General features: G+C 37.0%; 1 protein-coding gene across 1 annotated transcript in view; it reads right to left on the bottom strand.

The window, feature by feature from the left end:
* The window catches only part of USH2A (usherin), a 373,387-nt gene that overhangs the window by 41,980 nt on the left and 309,743 nt on the right, over positions 1-21,664 (bottom strand). The window contains exons 58-60 of the mRNA XM_021393255.1: positions 15,509-15,667; positions 14,202-14,364; positions 8,094-8,448 (exon numbers count right to left, since the gene is read on the bottom strand). Of these exons, the coding sequence (XP_021248930.1) occupies positions 8,094-8,448; positions 14,202-14,364; positions 15,509-15,667 (677 nt within the window). The remainder of the gene's footprint in view (positions 1-8,093; positions 8,449-14,201; positions 14,365-15,508; positions 15,668-21,664) is intronic.

The following is a 21,664-nucleotide window of genomic DNA, read 5'->3' as shown; positions in this document are numbered from 1 at the left end:
AAGAGAGTTATCTTGGAATTGCCTGATAACTTAACACTTAAGAATGTTGGTTAAATGTGAATTAAAATCTAGTCAAATCCAATTAAGCATTTTTAAACACATATCTAATTTGAAAAAACAGCTGTACATATTACCCAGCAAATTTCCTCCTCCACTTTTATATCCTAGTAATATATGAAAAAGCATCTATAGCTTACCAAAACTTTATTTTAAAAGCAGATTTAGCGCAGTCAAACACAGTATGGCACAAAGGGAAGAATGTCCCTTATATGTCTTGATCATCAATCAAACTTTAAAAGGTGAAGTTTTGTGGGAGTCTTTGTTTTGTTTTTACAAATTAGAAAACACCCTACCAATGTTGTTTTTCTGTAGCAACTGATAAACTTGTTCATGTTTTCACAAGTCAAATGCAAGTCTTATGGAAACACGTCACAGAGAAAAGCATAAATTGAAAGCACATATAAAAGCATATATAGAGAAACAGGATACAGAGCATATATACAATCCCATTTTAGGTATTATGTGCTTAGACATGACGCTTGTCATGGAGTTGCCTACTTTCTTATGACAGCAGCTACACAAACAAGAGGTTACCACTTCCAGACTGCTGCCTGGTACCATCTTCTGTTGGAAGGTGCTATCTTTTAAATCTGTCTACCTATAGAACCCCGTTAGGAAAAACGACCTGATTAATCAGTTTAAAATCAACCACCATCTTTAGCCTGAGACTGGTGGAACATGAGCACACTAGGCATAAGCAGTGTAGTGCAAACAGGTGCAGCCCAAAGGTGGTAAATGCCCCTGCCTTAGTTGTTCTGGAGGCTTCATAGTCTGTAGAGGAGGTTACTGCTCTGATCTAGGCTAGATGCCTGAAGTTAGACAATGTAAACATCTCTTGGGAAGACTTGATTCTACACGTGTTTCACTCCATGAAAAAGAATTATGGAATGGGTGAAAACTGGATCCTGCACAAGGAGAAACCCAAGGATAAAATATGCCAGATATTTCCAAAAAGAGAAGTAATTTCTTTGTAGAAAAAATTACCTATTGATCCAGACATTCTGCTCTAATCAACTGACTTTCTCTGCAGCTGAAAGTGACTTCAGGAGCTTCACTGGCAGATGTTGCTATTTGAGCAGCCTTTAGACTGCTCTTACTTATGCCTACCAGCACACAGTTCCACAGGTTCACCTTGCAGCTCCTCAGCTACATCAGAGAACCCAATATGCCTCACTGTGATACACCCAACCCTGGGTAAGTAAGAGGAGTTAAAACTCCAAACCGATATTAAATGCAGTCACTGAGCAACATGGCAGTAACTGGAATGACCCTGAATCAGTCCTTAAATAGAGAAGAAAAAAATAGAGAAGAAAAAAAAAGATTATCACTTATGTCAAAAAAAACCTAAGGAACTCATGATTCTTTCTTTCAGAAGGGAAGCCTTACTTCACAGACTGGGCTGTCAAAGAAAAATTAGATCACAACTGAAAGTATGTCTGAAGCAGCAGTAAGAACAACAGAAAACATACAAGGATTGTAAAATAACTATAGTTTCTGAAAGAGACTATCAACATACTGTTATTTTCTTTTTTTTTTTTTTTAATTATGTTTGAAAGTACTGGCATGAAAACACACGGTAACATTTATGGTTTGGAATAATCAAGGAAAATTGTTGTGAGATGCGGAATCTGCCAACCCTGTATTACTCACAAAAATCTACTTCACTTGTCTATTTGAGTCATATTAGTCACAATCACGTAGGCTGTGTGATTAGGCACGGACAAACACAATTCTATCCCTGGTCTTACTTCTGGTCTACAATTTTTTCGAAGGGCAAAGTTATGTTAACTAAACTGAATTAGGGAGAAAATATTGAAGCAAATAACTAATGAAATAAACTCCTTTCCTGCAACCTTCAGATATTAAGACCTCACAGATGCCAGGTAAACCTTTCCTTACGGCCCTGCATCCTAACTAACAAGGATTCCTTAATTCTTGGCAGAGCTCCCCAGGGTGTAAAGTTATATTTCTGTGGCTGCAGAAGACATCCAGGGAGACACTGAAGCGGCCTTGGTTACAGCAATGATGGTATAAATAGAAGTGGCTGGAGCTGGAATCTCTTTCTTTCTCACTTTCTCATCCACTTCTATTACCATAGTACTTCAAAATTATTGAAGTTGTGCAACAATCCATTTTGTCCTTTCTGCTCTAATTAGGCAATTCTGCATGTCTGTCTTGATAGGTGGGGCTTACTGAAGCACTTAATCAGTTTCTGGAGGGGCATCGTAGTGCCAATCCAAATGCTTATTTAAACTGAGCTGTAGTGCCAAATCCAGCATATTCTGCAGCAGCATGGAAACAACAGTCTGTGAGACACAGATTGCCTGCACGTTTTTTTGTTTTTTTTTTTAGCAGCCTTCAATGTGAAGGAGCTCTCGTCCTGTATTCATCCCATGTAAGCTTAACAGACTTTAGAGACAGGAAGCATTTTAGATTATTGGGCTTTCCTGGCAAATAAAACAATTACTGCAATTCCAGTACAAGTCCTTCCTGAAACTGTGCTAACGAGGCTCTGAATCTTAAAAATTGCTTTTAAATATCATGATTCATTTGGAAACCCATCACATATAGCACACACGTGGTAGGTGTGGGTCATTTCATTGGAATTAGAAAGCAAATGTCTCTATACATGAGAGGTCACCAGTTGTTGCAAGTTAAAATCTTTTCACTGTTAAGTGTAATTAAAATACTCTAACAGTGGTTTCAGTAATTTAAACATTGCAGTATTGTTGTAATATTTTTCTAGGCTTCAAGAGTTCACAATTGTTTGGTCCAATCAAATCTGGGAACACTGGAGAAGTTATCACCCATCAAGGTAATTACTTTCAAGTTGAAATAATTACTCCATCAATGTTAATGGTCTTTCAACTTCAATAAAGCACTCACCTGCCGATAATCACAGCTAACCTCTTGCTCTCATGCAATTCCCTCTCTATTTAGCAGGTTATATTACAGCCGTTAGAGTGGTCACTTGTCCTGAACAGCTGCTGAATTTCACTTTGATCGGCTGTGAACCATAAAAAAATTAGTCACCTGTGTATGATTTCCCCCTAACCCAGAAGCCCTTGCAGAGCTAAAGAGATGATCTTTTGGCTGTACTAGGGCATTGCTGGAGCAGCCATCTTGCTTCTGGTTGTGGTTACTTTCCACTCCCTAACAGCAGCATGGAGCCTAATTAACTTTTGCCCTCCACTGCCATTTACAGCTTTCATTCTTTACTAAGTAGCATATCTTCTGAATTTATGGCTTGTGTGGGGATTCCTCCCTTTACCCTCCTCTTGTTTTCTTCTAATTCAGTCAGTTTCTCAGGCATATGAAACAGGTATGTATATTTCACCACTCCTTCTCTTTGGCATGTTTTTCTTATTCTGGTGGCTGTGGTCTACATTCCCTCTTTAAGGAAGCTGTAATGTGCAGTCCTATGTGTTGCACTACTGAATGTTATTATTAAAGTGATACGTCCAACACTGTCAAATTGTCAATGGTCTATAAGAGGAAAGAGAAATGAAAGATCACACACAGATGTATTTAGTACTTCTGAATGTGATCAATAGAAAGGAACTAACTCTGGATGCAAGTCTCCAGAGATCTGTAATGCTGGTTAGGCGGCTTGTGTAAATGGTAGTACTCGTCAGTTAAGATTTTTTTTCTGATAGCAATATACTACATATGCAGCTTTACAGTAAGCAGTTTTTTTTTTTTTTTTAAATTCTAATTATATATCCAATGTAAAAATTAGTGCCTGGTTATAAAAGCATAATCATGCAAGCCAAAGCCTTATTTTCCTACCAAGGGCTCTATTATTATTGCTATTCTGCAATATGTCTACAGATTTCCCTACCAGAGATAAAGCATCTGCCAAGAGGACTTGGCCAGTGTGGTTATATACCATCTCCCCACATTATGTAAGGTAAGCCAACATATGTTCTCAACTGTTAGCATAGCTGCGTCCAAACCAAGGACTTTGCCGGTGCAGCAATATCAGCTAAGAGACATGTTAATTTTTTACACCCCAAGCTGACATAGCTATGCCAAAAAAAATCTTAGTAGGATAAATCTGGGCTGAGGGCTTCACATCGCAAGAACACAACATGTATAGACCTATGCTTCCAGGTAGGCACAGATGTAAGATTCCCAAGGTAGAAGGCCTGCAATGCTCACACCTCTCTCTTAACATCCTGTAAGAAGGCAGGCTTGACATGCAAAAGTCTTAATTCTGCAGAACAACAACAGGGGTCACTGCTGAATGCAGGCAGGGTTTTTTCTGTACAACCCTCACTTCTAGGTGCTTTTTGCTTCCTCCTGTCCTTCTCCAAGCATTCTAACAGCTGCATATTCTTAAACTTTTTACTCATCTTCTTGGCTTGATTGAATTCTCTTGCTCACAATAAGCAACTAACTACTTGATACAATTGTCACGGGAGGGACAGTATTACATATCCACAATACATCTACTGAGGAAAAGTCCAAACTTGCCCACGTTTTTATCTCACAGTGACATTTGACATACAACAGCTAAACAACTCTGACGTTTTGCTGCCATTTGCTGGTACTGGCTTTACAGTGAAATCAGCTGTGGATCCTACATTCACAAGCTTAAGCCCTGTGCTCACAAGGGTAAGCAGTCTGCTTTGTCAATCTGGTAATTTTATGCAGGTTTCTGTAAATGAGAACTTAACATCAATCCATTCCTCTATAAGCACATCTGTCTGACATTAGTGTTGTCAACAAGACACTTCTCCCTTTAGATTGTTAAACTGAACTGGAAGATGTTGTAGAAGCAGCTTGAACTGCTGTAACCAGTCTTGACTTGACTTTGTTCTACAAATAAACCAAAATGTCAATTTAACTTGCTGTCACCTACCATCCGTCACTATACTCCTGGCCAAACAAGCCAGGGAAGTTTACTTTTTAACAGCAAACCCTCAATAAGGCTCACGTGTACATCATCAGCAACTGATGCTGCAGGGGAATCCTTCGTGTGAGTGGTATCAGCTTTTGCTCTCAGAGTGGAGTTCTCATTTTTGTCTCCACAGGCACTGCAGAATTTCAGGGGTCAGTGATAACCTTACAGTACTGGACAGCTACAACTTTGATACATTAGTTCAAATACAGATTAATATACCTTCACTGGAGAAGAAATAGCTACATCTTACAAAAGTAGACTGCATGAAACTATCAAATGGTTTGGAAACCCAAGATGCTCCCCATTTGCCTTTGGAAATTGGCAGAAAAGAAGCTGCCCCATTAGAATGGTCTGGTATGGTATTAGCAGTTATATGCATCCTTCAGTGCCACCAAGATTGTGTTCTGACTTTAGTCAAGCTTTACATCTTGTGGCAAACAACCAGGGTACAACCAACAAGAGCAAGGGGGGGGGATCAGCTACCGTGATTCTAGCACTGCTTTTGTTCTGGAATAATCTAATGGGATAAAAATGGAGTCTAACAGATTAAATAAAGGACCGAACTCATTGCTCCCTTAATACTTTAAGTCTTGCTTGTAACATGGAAGCTTGTGTGAGAGAATGACTAATGGCGTATCCCACGAGGGAGCTCCAATAGAGATGCTTTAGGAGATTAAATGATTTAGCCTAGTACCCCTGAAAGCTATATTTTAAAGGGGCAGAAGTTTAATCATTGAAATGCTAGTTCCTTCAATAAAATTACATTTTAATTAAAGTGTCTCATTCGCTAAGCTACAGTTAAGGGTATTCCAGCAATTTCATGATAAAACTGTTTTAAAGGGGCTATAACTTTGAAAGTTGCTGTCCGGGTTTTTGCCTGTTGGGATAATTGACCTGACCTCCAGAAGATATCTTTGATAACAGGACTCTATGCACTGTGTCAATAACTTTGATTCAAAGCTTTAGCTGTTCCGCTATATTCAGAACGGAAGAGGGAGGATTCAGTTCTCAGCTCCTTGGTATAAATCAGCAGTAACTCTACTGAGTTAATGCAATTGCAACAGCTTAAAGTGAGTGCAACTGATGGAAGGGCTGTGTAGAAAGATTTCTCCCCAGAGGGTAGAATAATATTTGAAAATAAAAAAAAAAAAAACTACACTAAAACTACGAGGGCTAATCCAAAAGTAATGCCTTCTATTTCATTATGTTGGCCCACAACATCAGAGGTGGATGTTGGTGGTATGGCAGTAGAGGTAGAACCTTCCCCCCCAGCATTCCCTTACATTTTGCTACCATGAGACAGATGGCAGCAGAGGGCCAGTCTGACTCAATGGCATCTGACATGGAAGAGCATATGAAGCAGAGGTGTGTCAGTGAATTCCTCCATGCAGAAAAAATGGCATCCATTGACATTCATCAATGCTTGCTGAGTGTTTATGCAGACTGAACAGGGGATGTGAGCACGGTGAGGCAGCGGGTGGTGTATTTCAGCAGTGGTGTCAGCAACATGAAAGACAAGCCACGTTCTGGATGGCCATGCAGATTTTTACCAGCACAGCGTGCAGGCTCTTGTCATCTGGTGAAAATGTGCAGCTAATGGTGGTGACTATGTTGAAAAATGGTGCTTTGTAGCTTAGAATTTGCTCTATAACACAGTGTTCTTTGCATCTGTTGTAGTTTCCATGGAAATAAGTTAAGAGGCATTACTTTCAGAGTGATCATAATTATTTGATAAAATTCACTACAAAGGACAGTACAAAAAATAGGCAAGTCAGCTCCACCACAGCACTAGTAGAGTAGCTATGCATATGCTGCCAGAATCTAATTTTGATTCAGGATAGTGTTTGGGGAAAGAAGAGCATTCTGGAGCCAGAAAAATACTAATTCAGTAAATAATAGCTTGTTAATTTAAAAGATCTTTAACTGATGCTGTTAAAGAAACAGTCTGTGGCAATGTTATTTAAAGGGTCGTTTTGGTAGGTTTTATTACCCACAATACAACCATCTTGGACATTTTGTGTTGTTGTTGGCATGCTTAGAAGATATTGCAATGCATGACTGGCCAGGTCAATTCTGATGCTCAGCAACACACTGCATGCTGCTGAAGTAGAGTGTTAGAAGCCCTACCATTTTGCTGGTTTTAAAATTGTAGGTGTTTCATCACAGTTATGATTGTGATTATTTTTAAAAAACAAGCCAAAGGAGTGAAATACAATAATCCTACTGAAATCCAATAACTTTAGAATTCCAATCTACTTTTTAAAAGCTACCACACTGTATAATGGAAATGCAACTTCAGGCTTTCAGAAGCACAAATAACATATTCCTAGCATTCTCTTCAGGATTGGCCTTCTTTTTCAGAAGAACGTATTACAATTACAATACATTTGGGCTTCCAAGAGTACATGAGATTCCTGAACTGGAAACTTCCCCCATATTTTCTTGTCAAGGTTTGTCTAAGGTTGTTACTTCAAGGTTACTACTGGGTATTCCGGAGATTGTACTTTATGATCCTACATGATTGTCAAACAGAACACTAATTAATTGCTTAATTAAAAGTTTAGTGGCTTTTCAGTAATATCCAGTAAGAACATGGACTGTGAATTTCATTTGGGCAAAATTCTGGGTTTATGGAGTTGAGGTGGCACGGCTGTGGAAACCCAACCTTATTAAAACCACCTTAAGCATTTTCTAAAGCCTTATTTTCAGGGGGCTGCCAAATACAGCAGCTATCCTAATATACAGCAGTATAGTTCTACTGCCTGTCTAGATGCTGTCTTTCTGTAGGAAGACTGAGATGTCTCATACAGATAGGAATTGTAGTGGTAACTGCACAAAACACAACCACTTCCTTCACTAATTTACACAATGTTGTCATACCTTTTCCTGAATGTAGAGACACATGAGCTGTGTATGTTTCTGAGCAACTGACTTGAATCTACTAAAGATTACATATTGACATGAAATGTTTCAGTCTTCACTGGACTAATCCCAAAATTTAGAACAAAAAAATACTGGCAACTGGAAACTCCACTTTCCAAATCCATGTAAAATGAGACTTTAAACTATCACAGCTATCAAAGCAGCATAAAAACAACCAAACCTGTTTTTCTTGGTGAATTCTTACCGTCACAGTTAGTGCTGTAACAGCCGGGGTGCTGAACGTTGGATCACTGCGCTTTTCTTGGTAGACGACTCGATACAGAGTTATAACGCCATTGGGAGACACAGGCTGGGTCCAATTCAACCGCACTGAGTACGCACTTGTTGCTTGTGCCCAAGGGGCTGCCATGCCCCATGGGGAAGCCTCCAGCGTTTGGGTTGAAGCCCACAGGCTGTCCACCGACCCCACAGCATTTTGAGCTCTGACACGATACTCATAGAGAGTGAAAGGCTGTAGAGCGTCGGATGCATCAATAAATTCCAAAGCTCCCTCAGCCCAGATGAACAAAAGCAAGTCTTCTTGACTGCCCACAGGACGTCTGAAATGAAACCAAAGACAATTCATTTAAAATTGAAAATAACTTTTAACAGTCACACGGTAGTGGATACTGAAGTTCAAAGTTCAGCCTGCAGCTTACAAAAGTACAGAACGTATTTCTATCCATTACACACATGCAAGGAACTGCTTACCCATCTCTCTGTCTTAAAAGTATTTCTGTGAACCTGTGTTAGGTGCTCAATAGTGAAAAAGAATTTTTGAGGCAATTATTTAATCGTTATTTTCCTTCATTGAGAAGAATACTACAAAACATTTCAAACAGGTATTCTGTTATGCTCCATGGTATCAGATTTGCAACATCTGAAGGCACATTGTTTTTTCAGGACAGAATACATCAGAGATGAGAATTTAAAAATTTTAGAGCATGAAATTAGAAAACTATTTTTGTTGAAAAGTAAGGACTTGAATTACAATACGGATGCAATTTTTCAACATTTCTCAAAATCAAAATCTTACTGGAGGTACGCACCTCAGGACTGCTCATTTACAGAAAACTTAGCCTAAATTATTATAGCAAAATGTTACCCAGTGAATAAGGGATAAATATTCTAACATGGCCTCAAAACCAAAGTTGAACACTTTTTAATTCTAGGTTGGTCACAATAATCATACCATTTGTTCTTGCAAATGGAATAAGCAATCCCTTGTGCATAAACAACTCGGCAGAATTTGCAGCCCTATCACAAAAACTCATTAAAATATCACAAAGAGTTCTTTTTATAATAAACGGTATATTTTTCCAGTGCTGTTTCTGTTTCAAAAATAAAAATTTATTTGAAAATACAAAGTAAGATATATGAAGACAATTAACTGTATAGGCTTTTGGCTATGGATTTTTATTTTTTTACTTACCTTTTCTTTATTTATATATGTATGTATACATACGCACATATTTGTATATATAGCAGCCATTCCTACCACACATCTGCTTGTGTTGAACCTGGAGATATTCTGGGTATCAGAGATGATTACAGATGAGCCTCACCCCTTTTCTAATGTGGTCTCTTCTAATACATAATTTACAACAGATGTAAAAAGGAAAGCACTCATCTTCAAAACAGAGTTATCAAATCAATTCTTTCACTTGGCATAAAAATGTTTGTGTGAAATTAAGTTGGTTACATTTAAACACTGTGATAAATCTCAGTGACGGCCGTGCTGTACTGCACATGAATTTCAGTACTTTTCCTACTCTTCACAGGAACCTTGGCCTTTGCAAAACATAAAAGCACTTTCACTCTTCTTGCCAACAACAAAAAAACAAATTACATTGTCTGCCACATTTATTGCAAGTAGGGCAAATTTGCAGAAGTAAAATTGGTTTGTCTGCCTACCAGGTGTCATCATCACTCCATGCACACATAAGCTGAAGATGATTTTTTTTGGCAAGAAAAAATCTGCATTTTGCAGAATTCTGGTTTGTTTTTTTTTTTAATCTTTCTAGAGCAATGCTAGGTATTACCTTCAAAAATACAAAATGCAATGATTTTTAAAAATGGATAATCCTAGCTGCTTTATAATAATACATATCCATGTACATAAATGCAAATTTGAAAAATATAAAGAATCCATATGTGTACACCATAGTTTATTCATCCTTTGCGCGTATACATATATAAGGCATGTATGAGCACATCACATTCTTACTCGAAACAAGAGAACTTTTGCCTAAGTCTGTAATAAGCAGGCTGTGTGGGCAACTGTGTAGAGTGTTTACCTCAGAACAGGAGTTTTGAGGTAAAAGGTCTCTAGTGTAGTGAAAGATGCAAATTATAAGATGTGTTGATACTGAGAACTGGTTGGCAGAAGTGGTTGAAGAATGGCAAGTAGAACAGACCAGAAAGATTCCCTAGCAATTCTCTCTTACAACACAATGAAATAGAGTGGGGGTGCAAAATTCCTTTTTGACCCCCAAATTCCATCAGGTATTTTTAGTACAAGCCCAGCGCAGAACTATCCCTTGGATCTTGCTCACTGACTTAATGCAAAACACAATTCTGAACGCTGAATCACTACTATGCCTTTTTCCCACATCTAAATATAAAGTCTTCTCCTTCTGTACTCAAAAAACATGGCTAAAGATCTCTGTCAATAATGGATAGCATGTTATAGTGCAATAAAGTTGCATTTAATACCTGTCTTGTCTGGATAAGTGCTGAGGCACTTAAATGAATACATAAATTTATGTTTTATAAATTTTACAAAGTCTGTGATAAACAGTTTTTCACAGTGGAAGATCAAATTTGCCACCAACTGTAATCTCATCCACAAGCAAATCTGTACAATGTAGTCTGGTTAAGTATTTAGATCTTATTACTGTTGAATATTTAATGAATGAAACTTATGGTTAGGTAAATGGTTCCATCTGTGGTGCTAAAAACCAGAATATCTTCATGTATGAATAAACTTTGAACAGAAGTGGCTGAACAGTCTGTAATCATTTCAATCGTTTTAAGATTTAAGATTCAACTGCTCATTTAACTGGAAGTGTTTCTTATGTACAATGAGCTGCAAAGGAGAATAACATTTCCAAGAGCTGGAAGCTGTCTCTTAATCTGCAAGGTCTGATTTGCTGCTTACATTCATTTTAAAGATGCTCAGATACAGTTATTTTTATAAGGGCAAATTCTCCCTGCCCCGCAACCAATTGGAGCAAGATGACATGAAGAGGAAAATATAATCTTCTTTGTGACAGATGTCTAATAGAGCTATATGCAGAAGGCTGCAACACTAACTGCAACTCTGACTCCTCAGCTTCCTTGTGTAGAAGGGATACTCTGTGAACCCCTGAGGTCAATCCAGAATTCTTAACCACATATTTATCTGTCATTGTGCAACAAAAGTACATGTTTTAGTGGTGCCTGTTGGCCTTGGGGTAAAACACTCTCAAATGATTTTGGGGAGGAATAATGCAACATCAACAATAATCCCCCCTCTACAATTTCATATCCAACTGAACAAAGCAGCCTTACTTACAGTAAGTCTCTACTACTGTAGTTCATGTATTTTTATAGTTTTCTTTTTTCTATTTACAATATTAAATTAATTAATAATAATAAGTTAATATAAAAAATCAACCAAAGGAAACTGAGATTACTGCATGTAACATGCTAGTTAAGATACCAATTACAGATACGAGTAAAACTCTTCAGTAGTTCTTATATTCATTGATATATTCACCCATTAGGGTTAGATCTGTGTGCCTTGGAAGTTGTCTCTAGTGTAGTTCACTGCTACGAGTATAAGTGCAGGTGGTGAAGATATCATATAGAATCAGCTTAGAAGCCTGTACACTGCAAGTCAGAACAGTCAACAGCCACAGGGACATCTCCTGTGTCTAAAATTGTCTGTTGTTTTCTCCGCATTAGAATTGCTCAGCTAATGAGAGCTAGATTACAGACTCACATATTTGCACTAAATAACAATCTTGCAGAACTTGATGCTGAGACTTAGGCACAAAAATCAGAAATGCCCTTAAACCAGATATGAACCCAACTCCTTATAATTTTACAGGCAATACTGAGTCACCTTATGCATCCTACACATGTGCAGGTCGTCAACAGAGAACAGTTCCATTAGCTGATGTTACCTGTATCTTATTAAAAGAAGAAATACATCACCTGTTTCCATAAAACTATTTTTTCCAGAGCACAAGGATGTTATATAATGATGAATGGGAAGAGGAGTAGAATGGGTGATTGTCTCATGGACCACATCTTACATCATTCCCAATCTCTGCTAAGTCATGGTCCTTGCTGGAAAACTTTAAAAGCTTCAGATCTGCGTTTAAGACTATTATATGAATCAAAAATAAAACATCACTGTATCTTTTATCTTAGACTAACATTTTAATTGTTCAGTTTCTAACAAAATGGCTGCAAACCCACCAATGCTTTTATAATTCAAGGAGCAAGCATGAGTCTTGTCATTTTAATGCAAAGATCTGTACACACACTAACTCCCTAAACATTCCAGATTTAATGAATTTATTTTGGTGAGGATGCAGTAAGGAAAAGGTACACGATGAAGAAGAAAATACATGCTATAACTTCCCATGGAAATACTGCAGCCTTGCTGCTATAACAACGTAAGGCTATGTGTGGCTACAAAATGAAAAAGAACTATGTGCTTACATCCCATTTCTGATTTTTTTTGCAGCTATCTGAGAAAGATTTGATATTGTTGTTGTCTAAGCACATTTAAACTTCAGCTGAAATAACTGCCAAGTGATTCATGCCTATGTAGGTGAATATAACGATTGTATCTGGAGCCCCAGTGCGCCATTTTCATTTCACTTTAAATAAAAAACAAAATGTATCTATGTCAGTCAGTGCCCTTCTGCTGTACTCAGAGGTATCAAACAGGCTACAATTATGATTGTGAAGTGATTGTGTCACATTGCAGGAAGGTTTATTGCTTTTGAGTCTGCTAGGCAGTAACACATTCTGTTTCATATTACTCTTTATATCATTGTTTGGCTGTGACTAGAATAATCAAATGCCATCAAATGCTGTCAAATTCAATTTACAGTATTTTTCATTGAAGCAGGCTTTCTGCATTATATTTCCTGTTTTCCCGTTCTATGGCTGCCATGGAATAGCAGCAGTAATCATCAGCTTTATTTACAAAACCAACAGAGTGAGGACATGTCTTAGGCTATAACACACACTTTATTTCTCTTTTTACAGGAGGGAGACTTAGTATTTTCTGGTCAGACAATTAAAAAGTAGCAAACAAAGGATATTTCAAGAGAGCAGGAATTTTTAGAGACTGCTAATGTACTTAAGACGAAAGTGAATTTATATTAATTAAGACTGCTGATTCAAAAAGGTAATTAGGTTCCCCGTCTTCTCAGTTGGAACTCTAATATAATAAAAAGTCCCAAACTCTGTGTGGGAAGCCAGGTTCAGCCCAGCATGTGATTGCCACACATATTTGTAGTTGAAAAAAAACCCAGGAACTTCAGAGTTTAAATCCCTCTCCAACACATGGCTTGAGTTTTATGTCCTCTGACTTTCTAAAGCTATTCTAGAAGGATCTCTTCAGAAAGGTTTTAAAGGATCAATGGGCACAGAGCTCTGCTACTTTGATAACTTCCCTAAACGCAAGTATCTATGTAAAAAAATCTTCACACAGAGCTTATGAAGCCCCTCAAAGGGAGTGAGAATGTCAGTCAGCTGCCCAGACAGCTGAGTATGAGCATCAAGCAACATAAAGAGCTGTATGGAAGACTGGACAATTTTATAGAATGGAATTGCACTAAAATCACACTCCAGATTACTTACTTAACAGCAAGAACATAATTCCTCTTAGAAAATTGTTGTGTGTTAGGAGTCCAAATACTATTTTTGTGTTTTAAAATTTCAAGAATAGCGAATTACTCCTGTTCTGACTCCAAATTTCTCAATCGCCTACCAGAGGACTGAAGAATGTACCTACTAGCGTAAGTAAACACAATAGGAGCAGCTATGTTACAATTTTTGTCTGTCCCTTCAAATTTTTGAAAACGTATTTTCACCTGCTTTTTGTTACTTAAAGATTTGGAATTTGATTCTTCTCTCAGTTGTTATTCTCAGTGTGTCCATCCATATATAACATCTTAACACAGCATTTGAAAGGAGACAAACTTTACTGTATACGTCCACATTTTTTTTTTACCTCCCAATGTATCAAAGAATATAGAAACAAACAGTTCAGCATGGCTATAGAATCTGAAGTGATAAAAGCATTTACCTGTGAATAAAGTAGTTAGTAATGATGCCATTTGGTTTCTTAGGTGGTGCCCATTTCACTTCAATGAGAGCAGATCCCATTGCTTTAACAGTAGGCGGGCTCAACTCTACAGGGGGTGCTTCAGCAGTTCTTGAATATGTGCGGCCACCCACTCCACATCCACCTACAAACCCAGAAGTTTGTCTGGAGATAAGAGTTTCTTCCTCAACCAACACAAGTCATTTTAAAAATTGAAAACTCAAGAAAATAAACATGTTCTTCAAATAGACTCTATAGAGGGCTACATTTACATGATGAATACAGTAAATCATCCAAGGAAGCAAAAACCAAAAGGACACTTTATGAGATGTAATAAAATAAAAAATAAAATGTATTTAAATAATCACTGGTTGGGGCTTCTTTTCCATGTTAAATTATTTAAATGTTCTTTCAAACACTGTCTAATCATAACTGTTATTCTGCCCCCACAAAACTCTTTGGGATCTTCTAATGGTCATTATAATGTGCAGCAATGTCCCCAGGCCAGTAAGAGCAATATCAGTGCAAGAAGCTTAAAATAATAAAAATTTTGGAGAGAAATTTGAGGAGGAGCCAACTGGGATTTCACTAACATATTAGGATAATAGTGACAGAATCTCCTTTTTTCTTCCATTAGCATCAATTTTTCTTTGAGATGTAGTTCAGGACTTAACATTTCTAAAATAGACTACCAAACATAACAGATAATACAGTAAAATGGGATGAATCTCAAGTCAAAAGGCTCCTGATGAAATGCTGCCTCATTTCACATAATTTCATTATTAAATATTCATTTAAATAAGTGCAACTCCATCAGTGAATTACTCCTGACTTTCGCCAGTACAGGTGTGAAGATAACTGATTCCAAGGTATCATTATAGAAAGATTTCAGTAGGATTTTAAAAATTTCTACTATATTTAAGAAATTTTGTAATCTTTAGGCTCTTCCATAGTGTCTTTATCATTACATCTTCCAGGTGAACAGTTGCAGAACCCATTTTGTTCTGTGTGCGCATGTTCAAAAACTGTTAAGCTATTTGTGAAGAGTTTGTAATAAAATGGCACATACTAGCTAAAACTCATTTTTTTTAAATCTCCACGTAAATTATTCATGATAGAACATGGAGAAATATTTAATGCTTCATTCAGTGCTAGGCTTTCTTTTTACTAGGTAAACATTTCACTCTGATGTAGAAATAAGATTTTATCTGTTCTGCTGAGTTGAATCTGTCTGGCAAATCTCCATTTCCTTCCAGTCACAGAGGTGAGTCTTTTAAAAAACCTCTTACCATTCTGGCAGGCTTGTATTCTTATCTCATACAGTGTGAAGGGATCTAGGCCATCCACAAAAGCAAAATGTGCCCGACCTGCTGGCTTCACTAGCAGAGTGGGACTGCTTGCATTTAGTAAAACGTTGTATTCCAAAGGCGTATCGACAGTGAATATCCCTGTTGTGAAACAGAAGAACCAGTGATTATCTGAAATACTAACACCAGTGTAAGGCAACTTCAAAGAGACATTCATCATATGCAATTTTAAAAGCAAGCCCCTCTGGAGGTTTTGCCTACTGCCTCTTCTGGAAACTAAAAGCATTTAAATATAAGCTGAAAAAGATCCACCTGCAGATCACAACTGGAGAATACACATTACAGTCCCTAGTTAAAAATCAAAATTCGCTTCAGTCAATGCAAGTGTTCCAATTGCTACTTTGGGGAAGAGGAGCAACCTTGTAATTGCGAATCAGGCTGCTTTTATTTCTTTATTTTGGAGGGCTAACAGCTACTAAGCACCACTTTTGGAGTACAGAGTCATATGATCAAAGAAGTGAATTGCCACCATTTAGCAAATTATCCCTTGTTAGCCCAGCAGCAGTACCTCAGTGTAGGTGGTTAGCCTACTCTACTAGTAAAGTACAGTACACTAGTTTAAGCCAACAAACATGTCATTCCAGCTGGTATAAAACAAACTGTCAATTTCTAGTTTTTGTTGAAGGAAAATGAAGCTGATTTTTACTCTTGTTTGAATTCAAACATTTTTTCCCCTCTATTCATCTTCCCATGCTGTCAATTACTTGTTTTCTAGTTCGGCTGAAAAATCTATTACTCCAACAGAACAAGCTAAGCCATATGCCATCCCTTCAGAATGACTGGCAGAGGTTCCTGGATATTCTCTTATTTCCTCCTGCACGTCTTCTCAAAGATTTTTTGTTTCTTTGTTTTTTCTTGCAAAGGGTGTGCAGAGTACAACTACATTAGACAGCAGTTCTTTCTCTCTGCCCTGTCCAGACCTTGAGAATCTTTCTGTAATGCTGGAAAAGAAGCCCATTCTTTCTCCTAATTGTGGCTTTCGTGCTTTTCTGATAAAGTATCTGGGTTTATACTATTACCCTGAAGCTAATAAGAGAATTTTTTTTTCCAGTGTGGTGAATATGCACATTAACTGGAAAAAAAAAAAATTACAAGAAACTGGGGACATTTCAAATTTCTGGGTACTATAAACAACTGATATACTTTGGAAGAGTAAAAAAATCTCTGAAATACCAAGTTTTCACAATTACCAGAAGAAAAAGGGGACAAAGATCCCCCCAAAATAAGAATATGCTGCCTCACTAGATGCTGGACAAAGGAAATGCTGTTACTCTAAAAAGCTGAAAAAATAGCCCTGAAATGGCTCCAAGCTTATTCAGATGATCAGTTCACAGAAATAAAGAAGATACTGATATTAGCCACTGAAGAAGAGGTGAAAGGAGAACGAGACAGAATGTAGAAAAAAGTACAAATGTAAAATTTTCTTAATGTAAACGTTTCAAGGAGAAATAATTAAGAATGAAAAAATAGAGGGACAATTTTTAAATACATACTACAAAAGGATACTACAAAGGAAAGCTGAGGGGTGATCTTAAAGTATAGGAGATGGCTTCTACAAGAAAGAAAATGATTTTTTTGTAAGGCAAGCTCATCCTCCAGTCCTTGTGACAGACCAGATTTTTCAGTAAGAAGCTTCCACTAACTTATGAATGTGACACATAATTCACTTTTGTGCATCTAATAACTGCATTTATTCTAGGCAAAAAATCGCCAGAAACCTTACAAATTTGAACAATTCAAAATGCCTGGTTTCCCAAGGAAGATTAAATATACGCAACTACAACTGAATCCAATCAGCAACATGCAGCAAAAGACACCTAGTTCAAAATTTCTGACTCACTCATATCCAGCACTTCAGCCTATATCTCAGCAGAAATACTAAAAAGAAATCTCAAATGTCAAACATCTCCTAAATTATTAGGAATTATACTACTAATAATCATGGCCTGCAGAAAAAAAAAATGAGGAAGCAAGCAGGAAACTGTAAATAAAACTACAAAAGTACCCTGAAAAATTCAAATATTCTCTGGAAATCTTTCCACAATTTGATGCAAATCACTGAATGCTAAGATCAGAGGATCACTTCATAATCTGAAAAATACAGAGAAATACACTCATACAACACAGAAATATGTTAAAAAAAAAACAACCTTGTATGTTCCAGAATAGCCTTTAGCATCTGCAGCCAGTCTGCTGCTACTATGAGTGCTCTGATGACTGAACGAAACAAAATGGGCATATTTGTTAAAGTCAGATGGGAAACCACATGACTTGGTTAGTTCCAGAGTTCATAAATTTATGTCAGAATAAAAGGAACCGTAAAAGCACAAGTGAACCAATTTACCCTAAGTGCAAATGGCAGTTTTGTTATTTGGTGTCAAAGTTAGCATGAGCACAATGACAACCTGCCATAACACATTTTCATGTTCACTAAAGAACAAGGATTTACTTGGTTAATATTCCCAGCAATACTCTTCTTCATAATTTACAACAACTAGATGCTGATAGGTTATTTAACATTTATGAAGTTAAGATGTAATCAGAAAAACCCTGATTATCTTTACAAATAAAAAAGTTAAATTATTCCACTTTTTTTCTCTGCGACTTCATTTCACAGCAGGTGCACACTCTGCAGTGGGACAAGTCAATCAAACTAAACCTTGTTTTTTTGTAGGCGTATTTGAGTAATGTTTAATGTACAATTCTGCAGAAAAACTCTGCAAATTCATTTTGACTTCAAAACTAGGGTAGCTCATAAAATAAAATCCGTAGCACAAGAAACTTAGAATAGGAGAGAAAGTCACTTTCTCTTTTACAGACCTATCACTGAAAATCTCTTTGAAGTCAATTTAAGAAAAACTGTTGAATATGATGTGAAAGTCCAACACAATTTAAGGAAAATAGATGAATTGTTTCAGTTATAGTCAACAAATACTAAAATAAGGATATAATGTCTTTTATGTAAAAAAAAAGTGAGAGGATAAAGACTAAATTAATACATTAATATTTAATCTCATACAATAAAAAATCTATTTGGTTTTCCAAGATTAAGTACTAAAATTGAGCTTTACATATCCAGGTATCTTGTTCTGGTTGTATCAAGCGTTCCCAAGAAGACTCTGAAGGCAGTAACAATGGACTTCCTGATTACTTTCAAGATGCAAAACTATGAACGTTGAACTTGAAAAATTTGGCCTTCAGCAATGTGGTGTGAACACTAGTTTGTGTAATAAAACCAAAAAGAGGAAATGTAACATTGCCTTAGCAAAGGTCAGCACAATTTATTAGATCATCTTGATCATTCTTCTGAAACAAAATGGAAACCAGGTTAATAGGTGAATCTAAGAGATGAAGCTGAGAGACAAATGCCATTCAAATACAAGGTTTGATCCAAACAGGAATAAGGTAGGAATCTAGACATGTTACATAACTTTCACTCTAATTTGCTAAAGCAATCCTAGAAATGGTTGAAGTAGAGTCTTAAAACATAATGAAAGAAGACATTTTAATTTGGATAATCATTAGTGTGCAAAGCAAATAATTTAGGAGCAGAAGACAGAATCCTACTTATTTTAAGCTTGTTATTACCATCAACTGAAGATATCTAGAAGAATTAGGCCCCCAGTGAGGACAAGTGCGGTTGTCAATGAGTTGAAATGCAGGATGGCTACCTGTCTAGCCATCAATAACATTTATGGATATGCCTTAGGAGAATTATGTGTTGGTTTCTTTTTCTTTTTCTTTTTTTTTTTTTCTTTCATTCAGCTTTTCAGCTTCTATCTGTTGTAGTCTAACCTGGCACACAGCTAAACACCACAGCCTTTCGCTCACTCCCCCACTCCTAGTGGGATGGAAGAGAATTGAGAAAAAAGTAGAACCTGTAAGTTGAGATTAAAACAATTTCTTAAGTCAGAAAAAAAGGAGAGAAATAACAGTAATTATTATTATATATACACACATATCTATGTGTGCATACATAATATATATACACACACAAAACAAGCAATGTACAATACAATAGCTCACAACTCACTAACTGATGCCCAGCCATTCCCTGAGCAGTGGCTGCTCCCCGGCTATCTCCTCTAAGTTCTATTATTTTTCACACTATGTTATATGGTATGGAATATCCCTTTGTCCTGCATAGGTCAGCTGTCCCGGTTCTGCCCCTTCCCAGCAACTTGTGCCCCTCCCAGTCCCCTCACTGGCAGGGCAGTACAAGAAGCTGAAAAAATCAAATGTCCTTGGCTCTGCTCAGAAGCAACTAAAATATCATTGTCTTATCAACATCATTGTTCTCCTAAATCCAAAACATATCATAATACCATACACTATGAAGAATATCAATCCTGTCCCAGCTGAAGCCAGGACACTATCCATGACACTAATGGTTGCTCCATAATAATTGTAACACATCCTTCTCCCATCCTTCTCCAACACATCAGTGAAATGTACTGTACCTTTGAGGTCTGTGCATTGAGGCAACGCAACACAAGATAATAGGATACCTATTTCAGACAGTAAAGTCTTATTTTCTATAGTGAGTGAGGTGTGTCAAATATTTTTTCTGAATCCATCACTTTAGCCACTACCTGGCCACACTGCTATTTAGTGAGTGAGGAGTTGTGAAATGATACATATCTACAAAGTTATAATATTTAGATACATCACTGTTTTGAAATAATATAATTAAAGGAAGATCTGCATAATACAATACCCGTAATTAATCCTGAGGGTGAATATTTGATTGAAATTTATTACAGAAAATTAGTAGATAGAATGCCAAAATATCCCTCATATCCACAGACAGAAAGACATCATGACCAACTATTATCTCATCAAAACTTAGTTAATAGACATCATTTTTTTTTTCATAGAGTCTGTATCAATTACAACAACTGTCTTGTCCTAGAGTGAATCCCAGTCCTTATAATAAAAGCCAGATTCTGGGTTTAAAAGTGAAATCTGCATTATTTCAATATAGTGTATTGGATTGATACGTGGAAAAAATATAAAACATAGAAAAGATTATTTCATCACACTGTGACATGAATAGGGATAAAATGCTTAGGCTAATTCTACCAAGCTGGGAATAATTGTGGCCTCAGAGGTCTGCACGTATAGGACCTGTTAATGGGCTGTACATCATTCCAAATAGGAACATCCAGAACAAACCTCCACCTGCAGGCCCCAGTCTTCCTTTGTGAAAAAGCAGTAAGAACACAAAGGTTTCTGAACAAGCAGGATTATGAAAAGTCAGAAACGCATTTCTGAGCTTCTGTATACATCTATGCTTCTGCACACAGGGTTTATTTTAGAAGCATTTATCTGCTTTTAATACTCTCCATTTCTATAAGAAAGATCAGCAAGTGGCCCTGGGACACTGCGATAAAAGGAACAGCAGTTTTTCCATCTATCCTTACAGAGGCACTACACAAAAAACAATCCCTTCTTCACACTTAAAGGCTTAAATAATTGACCCCACATGGTGGCAAAGAAGAAGGGACTGAATCACCAAAAATCCACATAAGTGAGATAGGTTTAGAGGGTGCATCCCAGTACCTGGGAAGAAGGACATGCTCTTTTCCCTGTCAGAGGAGAACAATTCCTACACCTGTGTGTGTACATCAACACTTCATCCTCTACAGTACATTCATAATGTCCTATCTCCTCCTCGCCCCTCTGACTGTGTGGCTTCAGGAATACACAAAATTCTGTATACACAATCTTAATTGCAATATAACCAAATGTAGCCCACAGAGCCTGATGTTCCTTGCAGGCTTGTAAGCTGCTACGAGTAACAGGAATTTGAGCAGCTGGAAAAAAGTCTAGAACAAGAAGGAAAATGCCCCACTCAACATAAGCCTACACTTTTCCAGTATACTCATATGTTTTGAATCTATTTAAAATGTTGCTGAATATTTTGTATCTTAAATTACATTTATTATCAAAACTATAATACAGTATGAGTCACTTTCCAATAAAACCAATTGTAGATTATGTGCCATTCGAATTCACCTGCCTTCTGCTAGGTTCTAAATCCTTCCAGGCAGTAGGGGGAAAAGTTTAATTTAAGAT

The sequence above is a fragment of the Numida meleagris genome, chromosome 3 (genome assembly GCF_002078875.1).
Source record: "Numida meleagris isolate 19003 breed g44 Domestic line chromosome 3, NumMel1.0, whole genome shotgun sequence".
Taxonomy (NCBI): domain Eukaryota; kingdom Metazoa; phylum Chordata; class Aves; order Galliformes; family Numididae; genus Numida; species Numida meleagris.
Note: the sequence above shows the minus strand (reverse complement) of the source record. Positions and strands in the feature narration are given on the sequence as shown.